Source organism: Argentina anserina, chromosome 2 (assembly GCF_933775445.1).
Source record: "Argentina anserina chromosome 2, drPotAnse1.1, whole genome shotgun sequence".
NCBI lineage: Eukaryota > Viridiplantae > Streptophyta > Magnoliopsida > Rosales > Rosaceae > Argentina > Argentina anserina.
Genome location: NC_065873.1, coordinates 6,241,822 through 6,259,726, shown reverse-complemented (window position 1 = coordinate 6,259,726; position 17,905 = coordinate 6,241,822). Strand labels below are relative to the sequence as shown.

Here is a 17,905-nt window from a genome sequence, read left to right as displayed (position 1 = left end):
GGGCATGGAGGCCGGTGATGGGTTTGGATGGCAAGACCTTGCGTTTCCGGTCTCTGGAGGATCTTTTTCTTCAAGATCTGGGGGTAGTGGAGGAGGAGGTTCGCTGTCTATCTGTCGGCGTCATTGCCGGCATACTTTCGACTGTTAGATCAATTTTGAACATATCACATATTATATGATTATCATGTTTAATGTCATAATCTATTTCTACATGGAAACAAAGATAGTATCAAATCTAGTTCCTTATGATTTCGTGTATTATATCATTATGGTAAGGAATCCTAATTTAAGTCTAGAAGCAAGACTACAAATCAGTATTGAATCAGGAATCTAAATAAGATGATTTAACTTACAAGATGTCTTTAATGGAAGGACTCTTAAGAGTTAAAGATTCTCTATATATAGATGGTAAACGTCCCTGTTATCACTACGAGTTATTTGTGTAAGTTTCTGTCCATTGAGAAAGCAGAGAGTAGTGACTAACAGAAGACTTTGCCTAGCACCTTGCGACTTCGGATTAAGGCACAATGGATCACGGTGTCGTTGTTCATGAAGATGGTAAGTTAATCTCATTCACTAAGTTAACGATTAGTTGTTATGCATATGATCTTTGGTTCTGTACTCATATCATGTAATTTGATTTACATATGGTATCAGAGCTCTTATGAGCACAAAAAATTACAGTTTTGCATAACTAAAAATCGGTTTTAGATTTTAACAAAAAAAAAAAAAAAGAGGGGATGGTCGCGAACGTTACTTGATGGTCGCGAGCGTCACTGAGGATCGCGAGCGTCACTGAGGGTCGCGAACGTGACTGCTGGTCGCGAGCGTGACTGCTGGTCGCGAGCGTTACTGCTGGTCGCGAACTTTACTATTGAGGAATTTTGCTTTACGGGTCGAACCAGTTGCAAACACGGGGATCCGGTCTCAACCCAATCCGAACTCAAGAACAACAACTCAAGAAAAATTATAGCCGTTGTGTTTTTCAAAACGTTGAGCTTCTGGATTTGGGAAGACGACTGGATCGGAAGCGATTGAGACCTTTACGTCTCTTACGGGATTCATAACTCAAATTGCTACGGATTAAGAAGACCAAAGAAAATTGCTGCTGATTCAAAAAAAAAATTTGTTCTATGCTTCCGCTACAAAAACTGCAGCAAATTTGGGGAAAAAGCAAAACAGGTTTTTCTTAAAGGTTTTCCGATTTCAATTTAAGCAGATTATATGAAGTATATATATATGTATATGTATATACATAAGAACCCTAGAGCACACCAGGGTGCATATAAGAGTAGCTTAGAGACTTGGATTGTGGTTGGCGTGTGGTTCCTGTATGGCTGGGAAATTTAATTTTCTATGCAAATATATACTCTATGGTTGAATTGAATGAATTGAATGATTGCATTCTATGTGTGTGCTGTAATTGATGGACAATGTATGTAGAAGTTTAAAATCTCCCAATTTTATACATTGTAAAAGGTTTACAAGGCACATAGCTTAGTTTTCTTATAAAGATTATCTGGGTAGAAAACAAAGTTATAAGCTCAAAATTGGTTTGTGGTTTCCTGTTGGTATAATTGAACATATTGCACAAAGCATTCTTCTTTGATATCTGGAGGGAATTTTCAAGATAACAAACTGAAAAGTTGTGTTCTGTGTTTTTAAATTCATATTTTATTCTTCCAAAGAAGTGGTTAAAATATGATTTTAGAATACAGACAACAATAAGCATATTTGATGAAAATAAATTCGGATACTTGGAATTAGATCTTCTGTCTAAAGATGTTGATTTGATTCTTTGGATAACATGTTTTTATCTTGTGTGGCTTATTGAAAACAATTACAGAATGTTAAGTAATTGCTCAAAAGTATTGCTTAATGTTGATTAAAGTTATGGATTGAATTACATGCAAGTATATGACTGTGTTGTTTTATGTTATTTTTGTTTTATGCTTGTCTTGATTGCATTGTATGACAAAACAGAAAACACTGAAAGTTAAGAACTCATAAAATTTTCTTTTGCTCTTTAGGTAGCACCTACCTCACCTTCAACAGTGTTTTAATGCTTACTGGGTCAAACTTTAGAGCTTGGAAGGATTCTATTGAAACCTATATCACCATGAATGATAAGATAGGCTATTGTTTTCAAGAGGATAGACCTGAAACCCCAGCAGAAGATGATAAAACCACAGTCAAAGCTAACTATAAGAAGTGGATGCATTCAAACATGATGGCTAAGAATGTTATTAGGCAGTCTATGTCTAAAAGCATTAGAGGATGCGTGGCTGAGCCAGAATTTGCTACTGATTTTCTGGAGGCCGTGTCAGCTAAGTTCAAGGAGAGTGAGAAAGCTGAGATAGCTAGGCTAAACAAGGAATATCATAGCCTGCAATACTCAGGAACTGGAGGAGTCAGGGAGCATTTATTAAAGTTTATTAATATCAACAATAGGCTTAAAGAGATGATGGTGGGAGTACATGACACCTTTCTGGTGCATCATGCACTGGACACACTCCCAAGCAGTTTTGACCATCTCAGGACTAGCTATAATGCTTAAAAGGAAAACTGGACTCTAGATGAACTAATAGCCATCTGTTCTGATGAGGAGGAGAGGATTAAGAAGCAAACCCCAACCATTTACCTGCTTGAAAAGCCTAAGAAAAGAAAGTCACATCCACAGAACAAGCTTAAGCCTAACAAGATCATCTCTAAGACATCAGCAACCACAAGGCCAAAGGATAACAAACCATTCAGATTCAAGTGCTACTTTTGTACGAAAGTAGGTCACATGAAAAAGGATTGTACTGGCTATAAGGCTTGGCTAGCTAAAAAGGGTAAGATTATTTCTAATACAGTTTTTTCTTTAGAAGTTAATCTTGTTAATGTCAATCCACAATCTTGGTGGATTGATTCTGGGTCTCCTATTCACATAACTAATTCCTTACAGGGGTTCAAAAAGACCAGGACTCCAAGAAGTGAGGATGTTAGCTTGCGTGTTGGAAACTGGATGAAGGTGGCAGTAAAAGCCGCAGGATGTCTTAGGCTTGATTTAGGATCTGGAAAATTTCTAGTCTTGAATAACGTTTATTATGTACCTTCCATGAGAAGGAATTTAGTTTCAGTTTCTCAATTGGTTAAATATGGATGTAGTTTTTTGATTGACAATAAAGGAATTCTTATTTTTCGAAATAAAGAGCAAATTGGTTCTGGTCTGATATTGGATGATCATATAAAGTTAAATTATTCAATATCTCAACAAGATATTTCTTTTGTTGAAACAGATAATACTAAAAGTAGTAGACCTTAACTGGTGTTAAGAGAACCAGGAACAATGAAAAATCTGCATATTTATGGCATAGAAGATTAGGGCATGTATCCAAAGAGAGACTGAAACTATTAGTAAAGAACAACATTTTAAACGAGTTAGACTTTTCAGACCTTCATGATTGTATTGAATGTTTTAAGGGTAAGATGACAAACAAACGAAAAAAGACTGCAATAAGAAGTAAAGAGTTGTTGGAACTCATACACACTGATATCTGTGGTCCATTTAAACACCAAACTATCTGTGGAAACATGTATTTCATTACATTCATTGATGATTTCTCTAGATATGGTTATATTTCTCTACTCTCAGAAAAATCACACCCACTTAAAGCCTTTCAAATCTATAAGGCTGAGGTAGAGAATCAACTAGAGAGAAAGATCAAAACAGTAAGATCAGATAGAGGTGGGGAATTTTATGAAAAATATACAAAAAAAGGTCAACAAAAGGGTCATTTTGCCTTGTATCTGTAAGAGCATGGAATTAAAGCTCAATATACAACACCCTATAATCCCTAACAAAATGGTGTTGCAGAGAGAAAGAATAGAACCCTTCTAAATATGGTTAGGTGTATGATGTGTACCACTGGGTTGCCAAAATTCTTATGGGGAGAGGCTTTAAAAACTGCAAATTATATTTGCAACAGAACACCAAGTAAAGCCATAAAGAAAACTTCTTTTGAATTATGGTGTGGTAGAAAACCAAGTCTTTTTCATTGTCATGTATGGGGTTGTCAAGCAGAAGCTCGGATTTATAATCCAAAAATGAGCAAGCTTGATGAAAAGTCTGTTAGCTGTTATTTCATAGGTTATCCAGATAAATCTAAAGGTTACAAGCTATATTCTGCTAAACACTCATCTAGAATTTTTGAAACTCATCAAGTAAAATTCATAAATGAGAAAATTCACAATACAATTTATGAGGATTTATCCTCAGACTTTGAAGAACTTGTGATACATGAGGATTTAGCAAATACATTACCTTTAGATAATGAATTAGCAGATGACATCATTAGAGAAAATCAAGATGCAGATGATTATGAAATTGATCAGGGAATGCAAATTGACAATCCAGAAAATAATATAGTTGTTCAGAATCCTCCCATTGCTGCAATTGCACCTATAGTAGAACCTAATCTAATTCCACAACCTCAAAATAATCTAATTCCAGCTCTTCCTCAAAATCCTATGCTTAGAAGATCCGAAAGAGCTAGAAAAGCAAAATTTAGGGGGGGGGGGGGGGGGGGGGGGGGGGAATTGTCCTTACATTGTCAGTTATCTAACTGAGGCAGACGTAGTAGAAGATTGTGCAGAAGACAATGATCCAACAAATTTTGTTCAAGCTACAGAATGTGTTGAATCAGATAAGTGGCAAGAAGCTATTCAATCTGAAATTGAGTCAATGGAGAAAAATGGAGTTTGAGAATTAGTTGAAGCTGATCCAAGTCAAAAACCAATTGGCTGCAAGTGGGTTTACAAAACCAAGAAAGATGCAACATGAAACACTGAAAGAGACAAGGCAAGGTTAGTTGCAAAAGGATTTACGCAGAAAAAAGCATAGACTACACTGAGACTTTTCCCCCAGTTTCTTGTAAAGATTCTTTTAGGATTATTATGGCGTTAGTTGCACACTATGATATGGAGCTACACCAAATGGATGTCAAGACAGCCTTCTTAAATGGAGAGCTTGATGAAGTGATCTACATGAAACAACCAGAAGGATTTATTGAAGCAGGGAATGAGAATTTGGTCTACAAGCTGAAGAAATCAATTTATGGACTCAAGCAAGCTTCCAGGCAGTGGTACAAAAAATTTGACTATGTGATTTCCTCTTTTGGATTCACTGAAAATCTAGTTGATGAGTGTGTTTATTTAAAAACAGTTGGAGATTAATTAATTTTATGAGTACTATATGTTGATGATATACTTTTGGCTAGCAGCAATCTTAAACTGCTAAAAGATACCAAAAGCTTTTTGTCAAAGAATTTTGACATGAGAGATCTAGGTCAAGCATCATTTGTACTAGGGATTGAGATTAAAAGAGATAGAGCACAGAAACTGTTGGGATTGTCCCAAGAGAATTACATTTCTAAAGTTCTGAAGAGATTTAGTATGGAACAATGCTCTGGAGGAGAAGTTCCAATGTCTAAAGGTGACAAGCTCACAAAAGGTCAACAGCCACAAACTGAAACTGAGAAGGAGAACATGAAGTCACAGCCTTATGCAAGATTAGTTGGAAGCCTCATGTATGCTCAAGTTTGCACAAGACCTGACTTAGCTTTTGCAGTTGGGATGTTATCAAGGTTTCAATCTAATCCAGGTTATGAAGCAGTGTGTGAAGGGGTATGGATAAGGAATTTTCTATAGCAGACTCAAGTACTCAGTCATATTGTGGAAGACAAATTGGAAGTTTTTTGTGACAATGAGGCAGCTGTGTACTTCTGCAAGAACAATAAGAGATCTAGCAATTCCAAGCATATAGATTTAAAGTATTACAGTGCTAGGGAGAGGGTTAAAAGGGGTGAGTTAGTGGTTCTAAGCATAGATACAAACTCACAACTAGCTGATCCTTTCACAAAAGCATTACCAGTTAAAGTGTTCAAGAAACACATAGAGAGCATATGCATTTTGCCTAACTTAGATGCTTAAGGTCAGTGGGAGCTAAGTCCAGTAGGAGCAAACTAAAATTTACAAGTTTCGAGTTTTTGTTTTAAATATCCTTGTGATAACAGTTTTCTTTGTTTTAAATAAAGTCTTGAGGTATTTCAGAATTGTTATGTCATGCTGCAGCTTTACATTAGTTTCTAAAAAACTTACACAAATAAGTTACAGTTGTATATATACTTGGATATCAGCTGACTTTAATCATGTCTAGCATGATGATATGGTTCAAGCAAGTTATAAAGTCATTGGTGTCCAGTTTATTGCTTGAAGTTCTGGTTTTAGAACATACGGTGGGACTTGATGTATATGTATTCTATACTTGTTAATACACATTAAACATATATCTCAATACTGAGGGTTTGGACTTATGTATTTTGTAGGAGCTTATGTTGTAGCAAAGAAACTCTGCATTTTTGTTAAAGTGTAACTCGTTTCTTGTTCTGCATAAGTAACTGCAAGGTGACCATGTTGTGATGGGATTTTTGATTCAATTGTTTCTGGCGCGCACTACAGTAGGTAGTATAGTTTCTGACATTACAGATTTTCATAAACCTGAAGTGATTTTCCAAGTGGGAGATTGTTAAATCAATTTTGGACATATCACATATTATATGATTATCATGTTTAATGTCATAATCTATTTCTACATGGGAACAAAGATAGTATCAAATCTAGTTCCTAATGATTTCGTGTATTATATCATTATGGTAAGAAATCCTAATTTAAGTCTAGAAGCAAGATTACAAATCAGTATTGAATTAAGAATCTAAATAAGATGACTTAACTTACAAGATGTCTTTAATGGAATGACTCTTAAGGGTTAAAGATTCTCTATATATAGATGGTAAACGTCCCTGTTATCACTACGAGTTATTTGCGTAAGTTTCTGTCCATTGAGAAAGCAGAGAGTAGTGACTAACAGAAGACTTTGCCTAGCACCTTGCGACTTCGGATTAAGGCACAATGGATCACGGTGTCGTTTTTCATGAAGATGGTAAGTTAATCTCATTCACTAAGTTAACGATTAGTTGTTATGCATATGATCTTTGGTTTTGTACTCATATCATGTAATTTGATTTACATCGACGACGGGCGGGGGCCAAGTTCAGCGACAAAGCGAAGGGCTGGTGGATGGAGCGGTGGTGTTCTGTGTATGGCGATGTTGCAAAGTCCGGTGCCCTTCTGTTGATGTGGGCTTGGGAGATGTTGTTAGGTCGTGTTCGGCCTAGTAATAAGGGCTGGGCTCTTGGTGTGGGCTCTAACAAGTTGTTTTATTTGTTTAATCTTTTATTTATGTTTTCTAATAATCCCGTGTAATAGTTTTGTAGGGATTGTCATGCTTTGTGTTTGTGTGCGCACTCTCTGTGCCTTGTCTGCTCTAGGTAGGTGGCGAGTTCTAGGTGGCGAGTTCCTTGTTTCATAAAATTGTCGATGCCGCCTAATGGCAGGGTGAGACTAAATGTTATCGGATTTATTGTCTGGGGGCAATATAGTTGGAGAGTAGTTTTATTAGACACGAGGATACGTAATTGTTGTTTTATCGTTGATTATGTCATGTATCTAGTGGTCTCTCCTCTATGTCACCGATGTTCGAAAGCAAATAGAGTCGTCATTAGTGTGGTACTGTTTGCTAGTTGGTGCTTTATATGGTACTTGTTTGTAGGGATCTTTGATTTTATGTCATGTCTTTATAATCAGGGATTCAGACTTCACGTCTCCCTTGTATTCGATGTTTTCATTAAAATGAAGGTTTGAGAGCAGTCGCACTAGTTTTTACATAAATAAATAAAAACAAAAAAACAAAAACAAAATTAGCGAAGGGGTCTCTTTTGTTCTTACACGCAACGACCAAAATTGAGCACTAAACTAGAATCGAAATGTCAATAGAGCCGGAGCACTGAAAAAACAATTTGTCTGAAAATTTCATTTCTAACATTTGAATGTGGTCACCAAAATTTGAAAATTAAATTATTTTGATTCGCATATAATTGCGAGTTGTTGCTATTTGCATTCGAGTGATTCAACCGTACCAGGTACTGACCTTATCCTGTTTTCTGTTGGGTATTTGGCCATGTGTCAAAACCTCATTGCGGGAAACATTCTTATCAATTATGTACTTCTCCTTCAAACCTGCCTTTTCTTCACCTTATACTCAAGTTTAATAGGCAACGTCTTTAGTAATCAGTGTATAACACATCAGATTCATTGTCAACCAAAGGATCCTAACAAATAGATCATGTGGTTGTGATTTAACACCTGATGACCAGCTTGACCCTTCAACATTAGAAGACGTGAAGACCACATGATGAAGAGATGACCACAAGGTGAGGACCACATGACATGTAAAAATATTTTTTTTGAAATTTCAAAATCATTTAAATTAATCAACACAAAATTGCATGGACAAACAAGCAACCAGAATTGCGCCACATGTCCCTTTATTTGATTTTTAGTTAATTTTAAAGAATCTAACATTTTCTAGTCATGTAAAAATTCAACAAAAATTGGCACGCAATCAACATACTTAGCTCTATCTACCCATGTAAAAGTTTTAAAATAATTTTGATTGCGCGATACGACTGCCCTTAGGGAGGTAGTGTGTTAATTATGTTTGACTGCATAGAGCAAGACCTAAACGATTACAAAATTTGGTGAATTTCTTACCATATCAGTATCTTAGTAATTTGATCACATCCAATGTTCGGAGTTTTATTTTGTGAAATTTTGTAATGTAAGTCACAACGTGCCTACTAATGTTGAATATCATTCATATTAGGTTGTATATAAATGTGTTTGTTTATAAACTAACTATACTGAGAAAATAAAATTTTAAAAAATCGACCGTGGGATACCGTCACTATGTGATATGGATGTGGTAGAAAATTCACTAATTTTAGGTAACGTTTGGTTCTCGATCCACATGTTTAGCTCTTTGTACCCAATACCATTATAAGGAGAGCTATGTTAGGTCTATCTACCCATGTAAATCGCGGGGCATGGCTGCACTTAGGGAAGTAGTGTTTAAATTAGAGTTGACCGTGTAGATGGAGACTCAAATGATTACGAAATTTGGTGAATTTTGTATCATATCGATATCTCTGTAAAATGATCACATCCAATGGTCAATATTTTATTTTATAAATTTTAGTCACGTGAATTAGAACGTGCCCATTAATGTTGCATAACATTCATTCATATTAAGTTATATGTAAATGCGTCTGTTTATAAACTAACGATACTGAAAAATAAAAATTTGAAACAATCGACCGTATGATATCGTCGCTAAAGTACTATGGCAATTGTAGAAAATTCACTAATTTTTTGTAACGTTTGGTTCTCGATCTACATGTTTAACTCTGTATACCCCATACCCTCCTAAGGAGAGCTATATTAAACAAACATAATTATCCAAAATGTTTTGCATGAGTTTATAGAGCACAATAATAGCAACGCGTATGTATTTTTGCGGAATTTTTTGAATACCTAAAGTATTAATTATATTTTTTTAGATATCTTAATATTTAAAATTATGTTACAAATTCAAAATTGTTCATGTGGTCCAACTCTAACCGATTATTTATCAATATTCATTAAATATATATGACGTCAAACTAATAAAATATTTTCTTTAAAGAGTGTAAAAAATAATGGAATAGATTTAAATATGAAAAATAGAAAAATTTAACCCTCATATACTTACCATATTATTAAAAAAAACAATTTAACATTCGGGGTAGATTTTAAATAACTCAAGTGGATGACACTGGTAACCTGACAGCTGTTATGCCCTTTTTCATGTAACATTTTTCATGATGAAATGCCTTGGGACCACAAGATAATGGTCCCCAATTAATGATGATATGGTAGAGTATTGTTACTCAAAGCACTAAAGAATTTTCGAGTTTTCGAGTTTGATAGTAAGATGATTAGGGATCCAAATCTAAAGGTCAGAATGATAAATAGTTCCTTAATTCCATTTGCTCGTTTTGGTGTTTGTTTCGAGTCTGAAGCTCATGCTGTATGTATGTGAATATGATATGAAGACTAGCATTTGATACAAATTAAATTTATAAGATTCATAGAGCAGCTTAAGCTGAATCTTACACTTGGGAAATATAGAGTACATAGCTAGGTTTACATACATAGGATTAATTATTTATAACAACAAATTTAAGAAACTAGGAATTCTAACATAGAAGATCACGGGTTTGTGAGATCTTCGATCAACTACAAGAGCATATTGTACTGAGTACTATATATTACCACAGCATCGTCATCGAGTTCTTTAAGATCGAGCTTGCGACGTTTTCTTATTCATTAACTTGTGGATACATGCATGGAGACTTCTTCCATAATGCTTCAGTGGAGCTTCAGGTTTCTCATCCTGTAAATTTAGCACACAATTGTGAGATTTGCATTAGCTTTGGCTTAATATTAACTCTAATTAACGTGCCACATTAACTCCAATGGGTTCATGTGGTGGAGGTTAAGCTTGAAACTAGCTTTGTGTTGCTCGAACTCCCTCGAAGATATATAATATAGGCTTGATTAATGATCTCACTCGGTCTAAAGTTGGGAAATTACTCCCAGTTTTGCATACCCATGCCAATTTCCTGGTAAGCTAAAAGGAAGTTGGGTATGCATTATGCAGTATATATAAAATGTAAGAGTACGTAAGAAGTGGGTTATAGCGCGCAGAAGTCAATGTTCCAAACGGATGGTCCTATTATATATAGCATATATAGAATAAGATGCGAAGAAAAAGAGTGCTTCTTGCTGATGTTGAATATGTTAGTACGTAGAAGAATTTATGCACAGAAAAAGAATCGGAAAATAACATTTATATATGTTGTTGTGTAATTAGGTAGTGGATTGGAGGAGGATTTCAACAAATAGTACTGGCTAGCTACTACGTACCTCTTTTCTTCATCATGACCGATGTTGCCATGACCACTTCCACTCCCACCAGAAGTCCTGTAATCCGGGAAAGGAACTTGGCCAGCCTCGATATGCTTCACATCTTCCACAAGAAGGTCATAGTGTCTCTTAACTTCCTCGGGAGTCTTGTTCCCGACAGCCCTGGCGACATTGTACCAGCGATCGGGGGTGTCCTTGTCGTAGAGGGCCAGAGCCTTCTCGAAGGCCTTGTTCTGCTTGGCCGTCCAAGAGGAGCCCGAGTTACGCGAGGACATTGAGCTTGATGCCATTGGGAAGAAGTGCTGAAATGGTTTTCTAAAGGGGCACTGAAGAGCAAAGGATAGAGTGAGGAGGGTGATTGCTTTGTGAGCAGGAGTCAATAGAGATTAAAACTTAAGTCAAGAGTTGTGTGATGTGTGCAAATGGTGGAAATGCCTGCTCTATTTATAAGCAAGGTTGAGGGGATTGGGTGGGGTAGTGGAAGTTGGCTAAGAGATCTTGTAAAACTGATGTGGAATATGAGTGATTTGTCTCCTTAGCTACCACAAAAACAAGATGATGAAGACTAAACAGAAGTGCGTCAGTATCTCCAAGAATTTTTGATACACAGGTAATCCGTAAAGTTGATTAAAGTCCTTTTCTTTCCTGGCCTTTTCTTTTTGTATAATGTATCAGGAGAGAACAGTTTTCCTAATCAAGGTAAGCGCAACGAGGTTAAGTAATGTAAGGGTACATTACGAGTACTAAACAGTCAGATTTTCAGTCATCTACTTGTGTTGGCAATACGTAGAAACATCTAATATATCTTTCTTTCCTATAAGAAATTCAGGGGCCACTCACAAACCTAAAATGCTAATCTCTTGTTTATTTTGCAAATTGACTTAATTAACTACAAATAAAGCTGATTCAATTTAATCATTGTAATTCTGTATACATATTATACGTAAAACATAACAACTTGGGTTAATGTAAGCATTAGAAGTTCTGAAAGCACTTCAACTAGTCAAATCTCAATCTCAAAAACCTAGAAGATCTTATCTTCTGATTTGGTAAGTTTGGAAACTTGCCGGCTAATGCATAAAGAGGGTAGTTTGGCGAGTTAGAACTTAGAAGCTTAGTGAATTAAGAGATAAGCATTCGAATTGAGGTAAAACAAAGTTGAAATACTATATCTAGGTAAGTTTATTCATCTGTAGAGATCTCATACAGATTACCCTTCTGTTTTACTCTCTAACTTGCATGGCAGGTGGGGTCCATAAGAATCAAATCCACAGTCGATCAGATAGTCCGTACAAAACTTTCACGAGTACAGTAAACCCCATTGTCTTCATTTACATCATCATCTTCTTGTTTTTGAGAGAGCTTCCAAGCCAGAGGCCTCTGTGTACTGAGAATAAGTGATGTTCTTGCTTTAGTGCATATGTACTGTGTCCTGAACAACCTTCCAAGCTCTCTAGCTGGCTTGGCCAGCTTGCTGGGTCCTTATAATGATGCATGGTTTGTACGTAGAGATATTTCTTTCTTTTCACAATCTGATATATCACATCATCTGGTATAAGCAGGCAAATTAGAAGTTTAAAACTGATCGAGCTTGAATGAATACTTCAGTTTCACTTAAACTCTTATTAACTACGGAAAAACCATGGTTTTCTTGATTATATTGGGCGATGATATTGTTGGCGTGAATTTGGCCGGGAATCACGGCCCGTGATTCCCTCCGTAAATCAAGGAGAAATTAGTGGTAGAATAGTGATAGAATTAGCCTATATAATCAAGTAGAACCTGTGTATGAATTAATCAAGCAATAATCAATCTTTTTCAACTTGGTATCAGAGCCTTTGCTCTGTTTTTTCTGGGTATTTTTTCTTTTTTTTTCGGCCGGTTCCTCGTGCTCACCACTGCATCCTCCGACCGGCTCCGTCACCACTGCCTCCGGTACTCCTCGACGACCTCCGGCGCTCCGTCTGGCTCCGTCCTGCCCCCCCCCCCCCCGACGATGCCACCCTCCTCTGCTGCTGCGTCCCTCCGCTATTCCTCGACCCGACGCACTGCTTTCCGGCCGTTCCTCGACCCGACGACGCCGCCCTCCGGTGTTGCTGCGTCCCTCCGCCGCTTCTTCCGCAGTCGCAATCCGCTCCGCCTCGACCCACCGACGTCGTCCGGTATTTCTCCACTCGGCCCCGCAGTCACAGTCTGCACCGCCTGACGAAATTTTTCATTTTCAACTCGACCCGGCAAATCGACCCGACCTGGAAAAGCGACCCGGTTCAGTCCAACCCGACACGGTCCAGTCCAACCCGACCCGGTCCGTCCAGAAACAGTAGCCTTTTTTTATCAGTGTATCCTCACCGTCAGTGCAAGTGCACCGGAGACCGATTCATCTCCATTGTCTGTGTTTTTTGCTGTCTAAATTCTTGATTTTTACATTGTTTCTTTTCAATTGGTTTTGGACACCACACGGAGGGTTCTAGGCTGCTTGATGTTCAATTAGTTCCGGAATCAGATATCTATGGTGTGGTTGGGCATGATCATCATACTGTTGGAGGAGTACCTACAACCTCCATTGTTGGCCGTGATCATATTGGTATGGCTTTAAATATTTTTCACTCTGTTAGTTCTGATAAATGCATTATTAATTCTGGTGCATCTGATCATATGACTTATGATAAATCTTATTTTACTGTATTATCCCCTCCACCCGTACCCTATGTTACAAATGTTTACGGTGAAGCATAATCCAGATGGGTCAGTAAGCCGGTATAAAGCACGCCTAGTAGCGAAGGGGTTCACCCAGACATATGGTATAGACTATGATGAGACATTTGCACATGTTGCAAAGATAAACACTATCCGGGTATTGCTCTCTGTCGCTGCTAATTTGAACTGGCCACTTAGGTAGTTTGATGTTAAGAATGCATTCCTTCATGGAGAACTAACAGAGGAAGTATACATGGATCTTCCACCTGGATATGTGGCCGCTTCTCCAAGTAACTTCGTATGCAGATTGAGAAAGTCTTTGTATGGTCTTAAACAGTCACCTCATGCTTGGTTTGGAAGATTCTCACAATTCATGGGGAAAATTGGCTATATGCAGAGTAATTCAGACCACACATTATTTCTCAAACATCAACAAGGGAAGGTAACAGCCCTAATCATATATGCTGACGATATGGTAGTTACTGGTAATGATACTATTGAGGTGGATAGATTACAAAAGCAGCTAGCCACAGAGTTTGAGATGAAGGACCTAGGTACACTCAAGTATTTCTTGGGCATTGAGGTAGCCCGGGGAAGTGATTGTATCTATCTGTGTCAGAGGAAGTACATCCTTGATCTACTAACGGAAACATGTATGTTAGATTGTACTCCAATTGATACTCCTATTGAGCAGAACCATCGCTTAGCAGAGTACCCAGATCAAGTACCCACTGACAAAACTCATTATCAGAGGCTAGTTGGATGCCTGATTTATTTGTTACATACAAGGCCAGATGTTGCGTATGCAGTAAGTGTAGTGAGTCAGTTTATGCATAATCCGAGGGTGGATCACATGGATACTGTTGTGAGGATTTTGAGGTACTTGAAGTCGGCTCCAGGGAGAGGAGTAATGTTTTCTAATCACAACAATATCCTTGAGATTTGTGGCTTCACAGATGCAGACTGGGCTGGAAATATTACAGATTGGAGATCCACATCAGGGTACTTTACCTTTGTTGGAGGTAATTTTTTTACGTGGAGGAGTAAAAAACAAATGTGGTAGCTCGATCTAGTGCTGAAGCAGAATACAGAGGTATGGCTCAGGGAGTTTGCGAATTGTTATGGCTTAGAAATTTGCTACAAGATTTGGGTATTAAGCCTACATGTGCTATGCAGCTGTACTGTGACAACAAGGCAGCTATTGATATTTCTCATAATCATGTGCAACATGATCGTACAAAACATGTGGAGGTTGATCGTCACTTTATAAATAACAAACTAGACTCGAAGATCATCCGTTTTCCTTTTGTTTCTACAGAAGAGCAACTTGCCGATATGCTCACAAAATGAGTGTCTAAAAAGGCCTTTTATGATTCACTTAGCAAGCTCGGCATGGTTGATATGTATGCACCAACTTGAGGGGGAGTGTTGGCGTGAATTCGACTGGGAATCACGGCATGTGATTCCCTCCGTAAATCAATGAGAAATTAGTGGTAGAATAGTGATAGAATTAGCCTATATAATCAAGTAGAACCTGTGTATGAATTAATCAAGCAATAATCAATCTTTTTCAACTGATATATTGGCAACTCATAAGATATATAACATTACAGAAAAGCCATATTTATGGAAATTTGAGCTCCGGGGAAAAATCATTGAGATTTGAGATCAATTATTTTGGTTCCTTTCATGTGCCAAACAGTTGAAAAGTCATTGTGGAGTATTATATACAAATTTCACTACTACCATATATATATATGCTCATATAGAACAAGCTAGGATATCTATATATGATCATTTTGCCTTTTCTTTTAGCTGTTGCTCACTTGATTCAGTATGGTGCAATGGACCGGAATCAGAAAAACATTAGTTCATTACATCCTGCAACTTGCTTTTCATATATAGTAGCTCATTTCAATCCAGAAATCATTGTTTTAGTTTCTTTATTTAGTTATAGGTATGCCGGGTTAAAGATAAAAGGGGTTTAAAGTTTTACCTCTACTGGGGTGAACAAAGAGTACTTTGAGTTTGGTTCTTATTCTGGTTTTTAGCTTCTATTATTCATGAAGAACAGCTACAGCCATGTCCTAACTGATATTATCATGATCAAGCATTCTCTAACGACCCTAAAATTTCGAGCATGAAAACTCAAAATTTCAAAGTCGTTAAACATCAAAACAATCTCAACGAATCGAAATCATTTTAAATGCACAGCGGATCATCACTGAGTTCTCAATACAACTCAGAAAACCAATTATTACAAACCAAATTTATAATTCAGCATTACATAAAATGGAAATGTAACAATCCTCACAATCTCTCACAAAACTCACCAATAAGACCTCACAAATTCTCACACACAATTCTGAAATGAAAACCACACCACAAGCAGGATAATGAATAACTTCGAGACTCCGGAGTCGTCTCTCAATCCCCACTAGTCAACACCTGCAGAATTATCCCCTACACCATCGAATTGGTGCACCGGGATTGTAAACACAAACCCGGTAAGTTTATAGCTCGTATGAGTAAAATGGAAATATAATTCGCATATCAATATATACGAAAAATCACAATCAACAAAATATAAATGTCCTCATGAGTCAATGGACGGCCCATCTGGTTGTCCCAAAAATATATGAAATGAAAGTGCTCATGAGAAATCGGGCAACCCTTATGGTTACCCAAAAACATTTATAATACGGGTACTATTGAACGCTGGTACACATCCGTTACCCCTCACGTAGTACACCACCGATATTGGGTAACCACCCGCTACCAAACATCCAACACAATATGAGTACTCATGAGACGATAACCACCCGTTACCTCTCATGCAGTACTCCGGAAGACAGACTAGAGCTCTAACTGTATCGTAACTTTCACCCGGCCAAAGGCTAGGTTCCGACTTGCCAAACACGTACAATAATCTCACATCATATTGTACCAAAAATCAAGTCCGAAGACAATTCAATATTTTAACAAACTCCATGTTAAAATCACGTACAATAATCTCACCTCATATTGTACAAATCCAAATCACATAAACGATATATAAATCTCGTCATCAAAATGACGTCATCATGATAAAATCATAACAGTATATTATATAACATGTGGATGTTGGGTAGTAGGCAAGGCTAGTCGATATGATAGTTCACCCACCTTCTCAAGTATATCAAAGGGCCCAACGTACCTCGGTGCCAACTTTCCCTTCTTGCCAAATCTCACTACACCCCTCATAGGTGAAACTTTCAAGAACACATGATCGCCGATCTCAAATTCCACATGTCTCCTCTTCAAGTCCGCATAGCTCTTTTGTCTGCTCTGAGTGGTCCAGATTCTATCCCGAATGATAGAGATCTTCTCCGTGGTTTCCTGAACCACTTCTGGACCGATCAGTGCCTCATCACTGATCGATTCGATTACTCGAGATCAATATTAACCCTGTAAGCATCGTTAGTAGTATAAAGCAAGAGGGTATCGTTCACAAACCGGGGATCCATCTAGGGTAAGAATCACAAATATTTAACAACGAATTCATAAGAGTTTGAGGATTTTGGGAAATATTTCGGATCAAACATAAATTAAACCTAAACTAATATATACATGTGATCAACCAACCAACACATAAGCAATTACCAAACAAATAACATAAGAACAAAGGTAACGAAATCTAATCTCAATTAAGTTCATGCCGTAAGGTTCATTATACATCCTAGAATCGGTTATGCAGTTAAGTTCCTCCCAAGGTTCCTAACTCAATGACACTTTAACACATTCGAACTCAGTCCCAACCTCATTCGAAATCTAACATACTTATCCTACTATGCAACTTCAAAGCCACGCATATTGAATTCATTAAGCATGTCACCTACTTAACCAACAATCATGCAATTCCAAAAATCACATAGAAAAGATAAACATATTCAAATGCACAAGTCTAACCCAACCTAGGCAATAATCGGTGAAGGTGACAAAGAACAAACAATTAATCAACTCCCAAGTATCAAAATTGTTTATAACTTTGGATTATTACACATGCGACGTCAACTTCCGGGTATCAAACACACACGTAAGTAAGAACACACCAAAATCATTTAAATAAATAAACAGAAATTCATGACATAAAGCCTAAAATCATTGAATTAAAAATCGAAAACCTTAATTCATGATGTCATTCAAAAGTTACAAATATCTCATAGACAAGAATAAAAATAACTTTAACAAAACCTAAACATAAATCATCTAAGAACAAGAACATAAAAACCCGAAAACTTAACATGAAGATCAAAGAGTTACA

General features: G+C 37.1%; 1 protein-coding gene across 1 annotated transcript; it reads right to left on the bottom strand.

The window, feature by feature from the left end:
• Positions 1 to 10,347: 10,347 nt before the first annotated feature.
• Positions 10,348 to 11,195, bottom strand: LOC126782825 (transcription factor RADIALIS). Its single transcript, XM_050508155.1, has 2 exons — positions 10,906 to 11,195; positions 10,348 to 10,372 (listed from the first exon to the last, which is right to left on the bottom strand). The coding sequence occupies exons 1-2, from the start codon at positions 11,193 to 11,195 to the stop codon at positions 10,348 to 10,350; spliced, it is 315 nt and encodes a 104-aa protein (XP_050364112.1).
• Between the last annotated feature and the right edge of the window lie 6,710 nt (positions 11,196 to 17,905).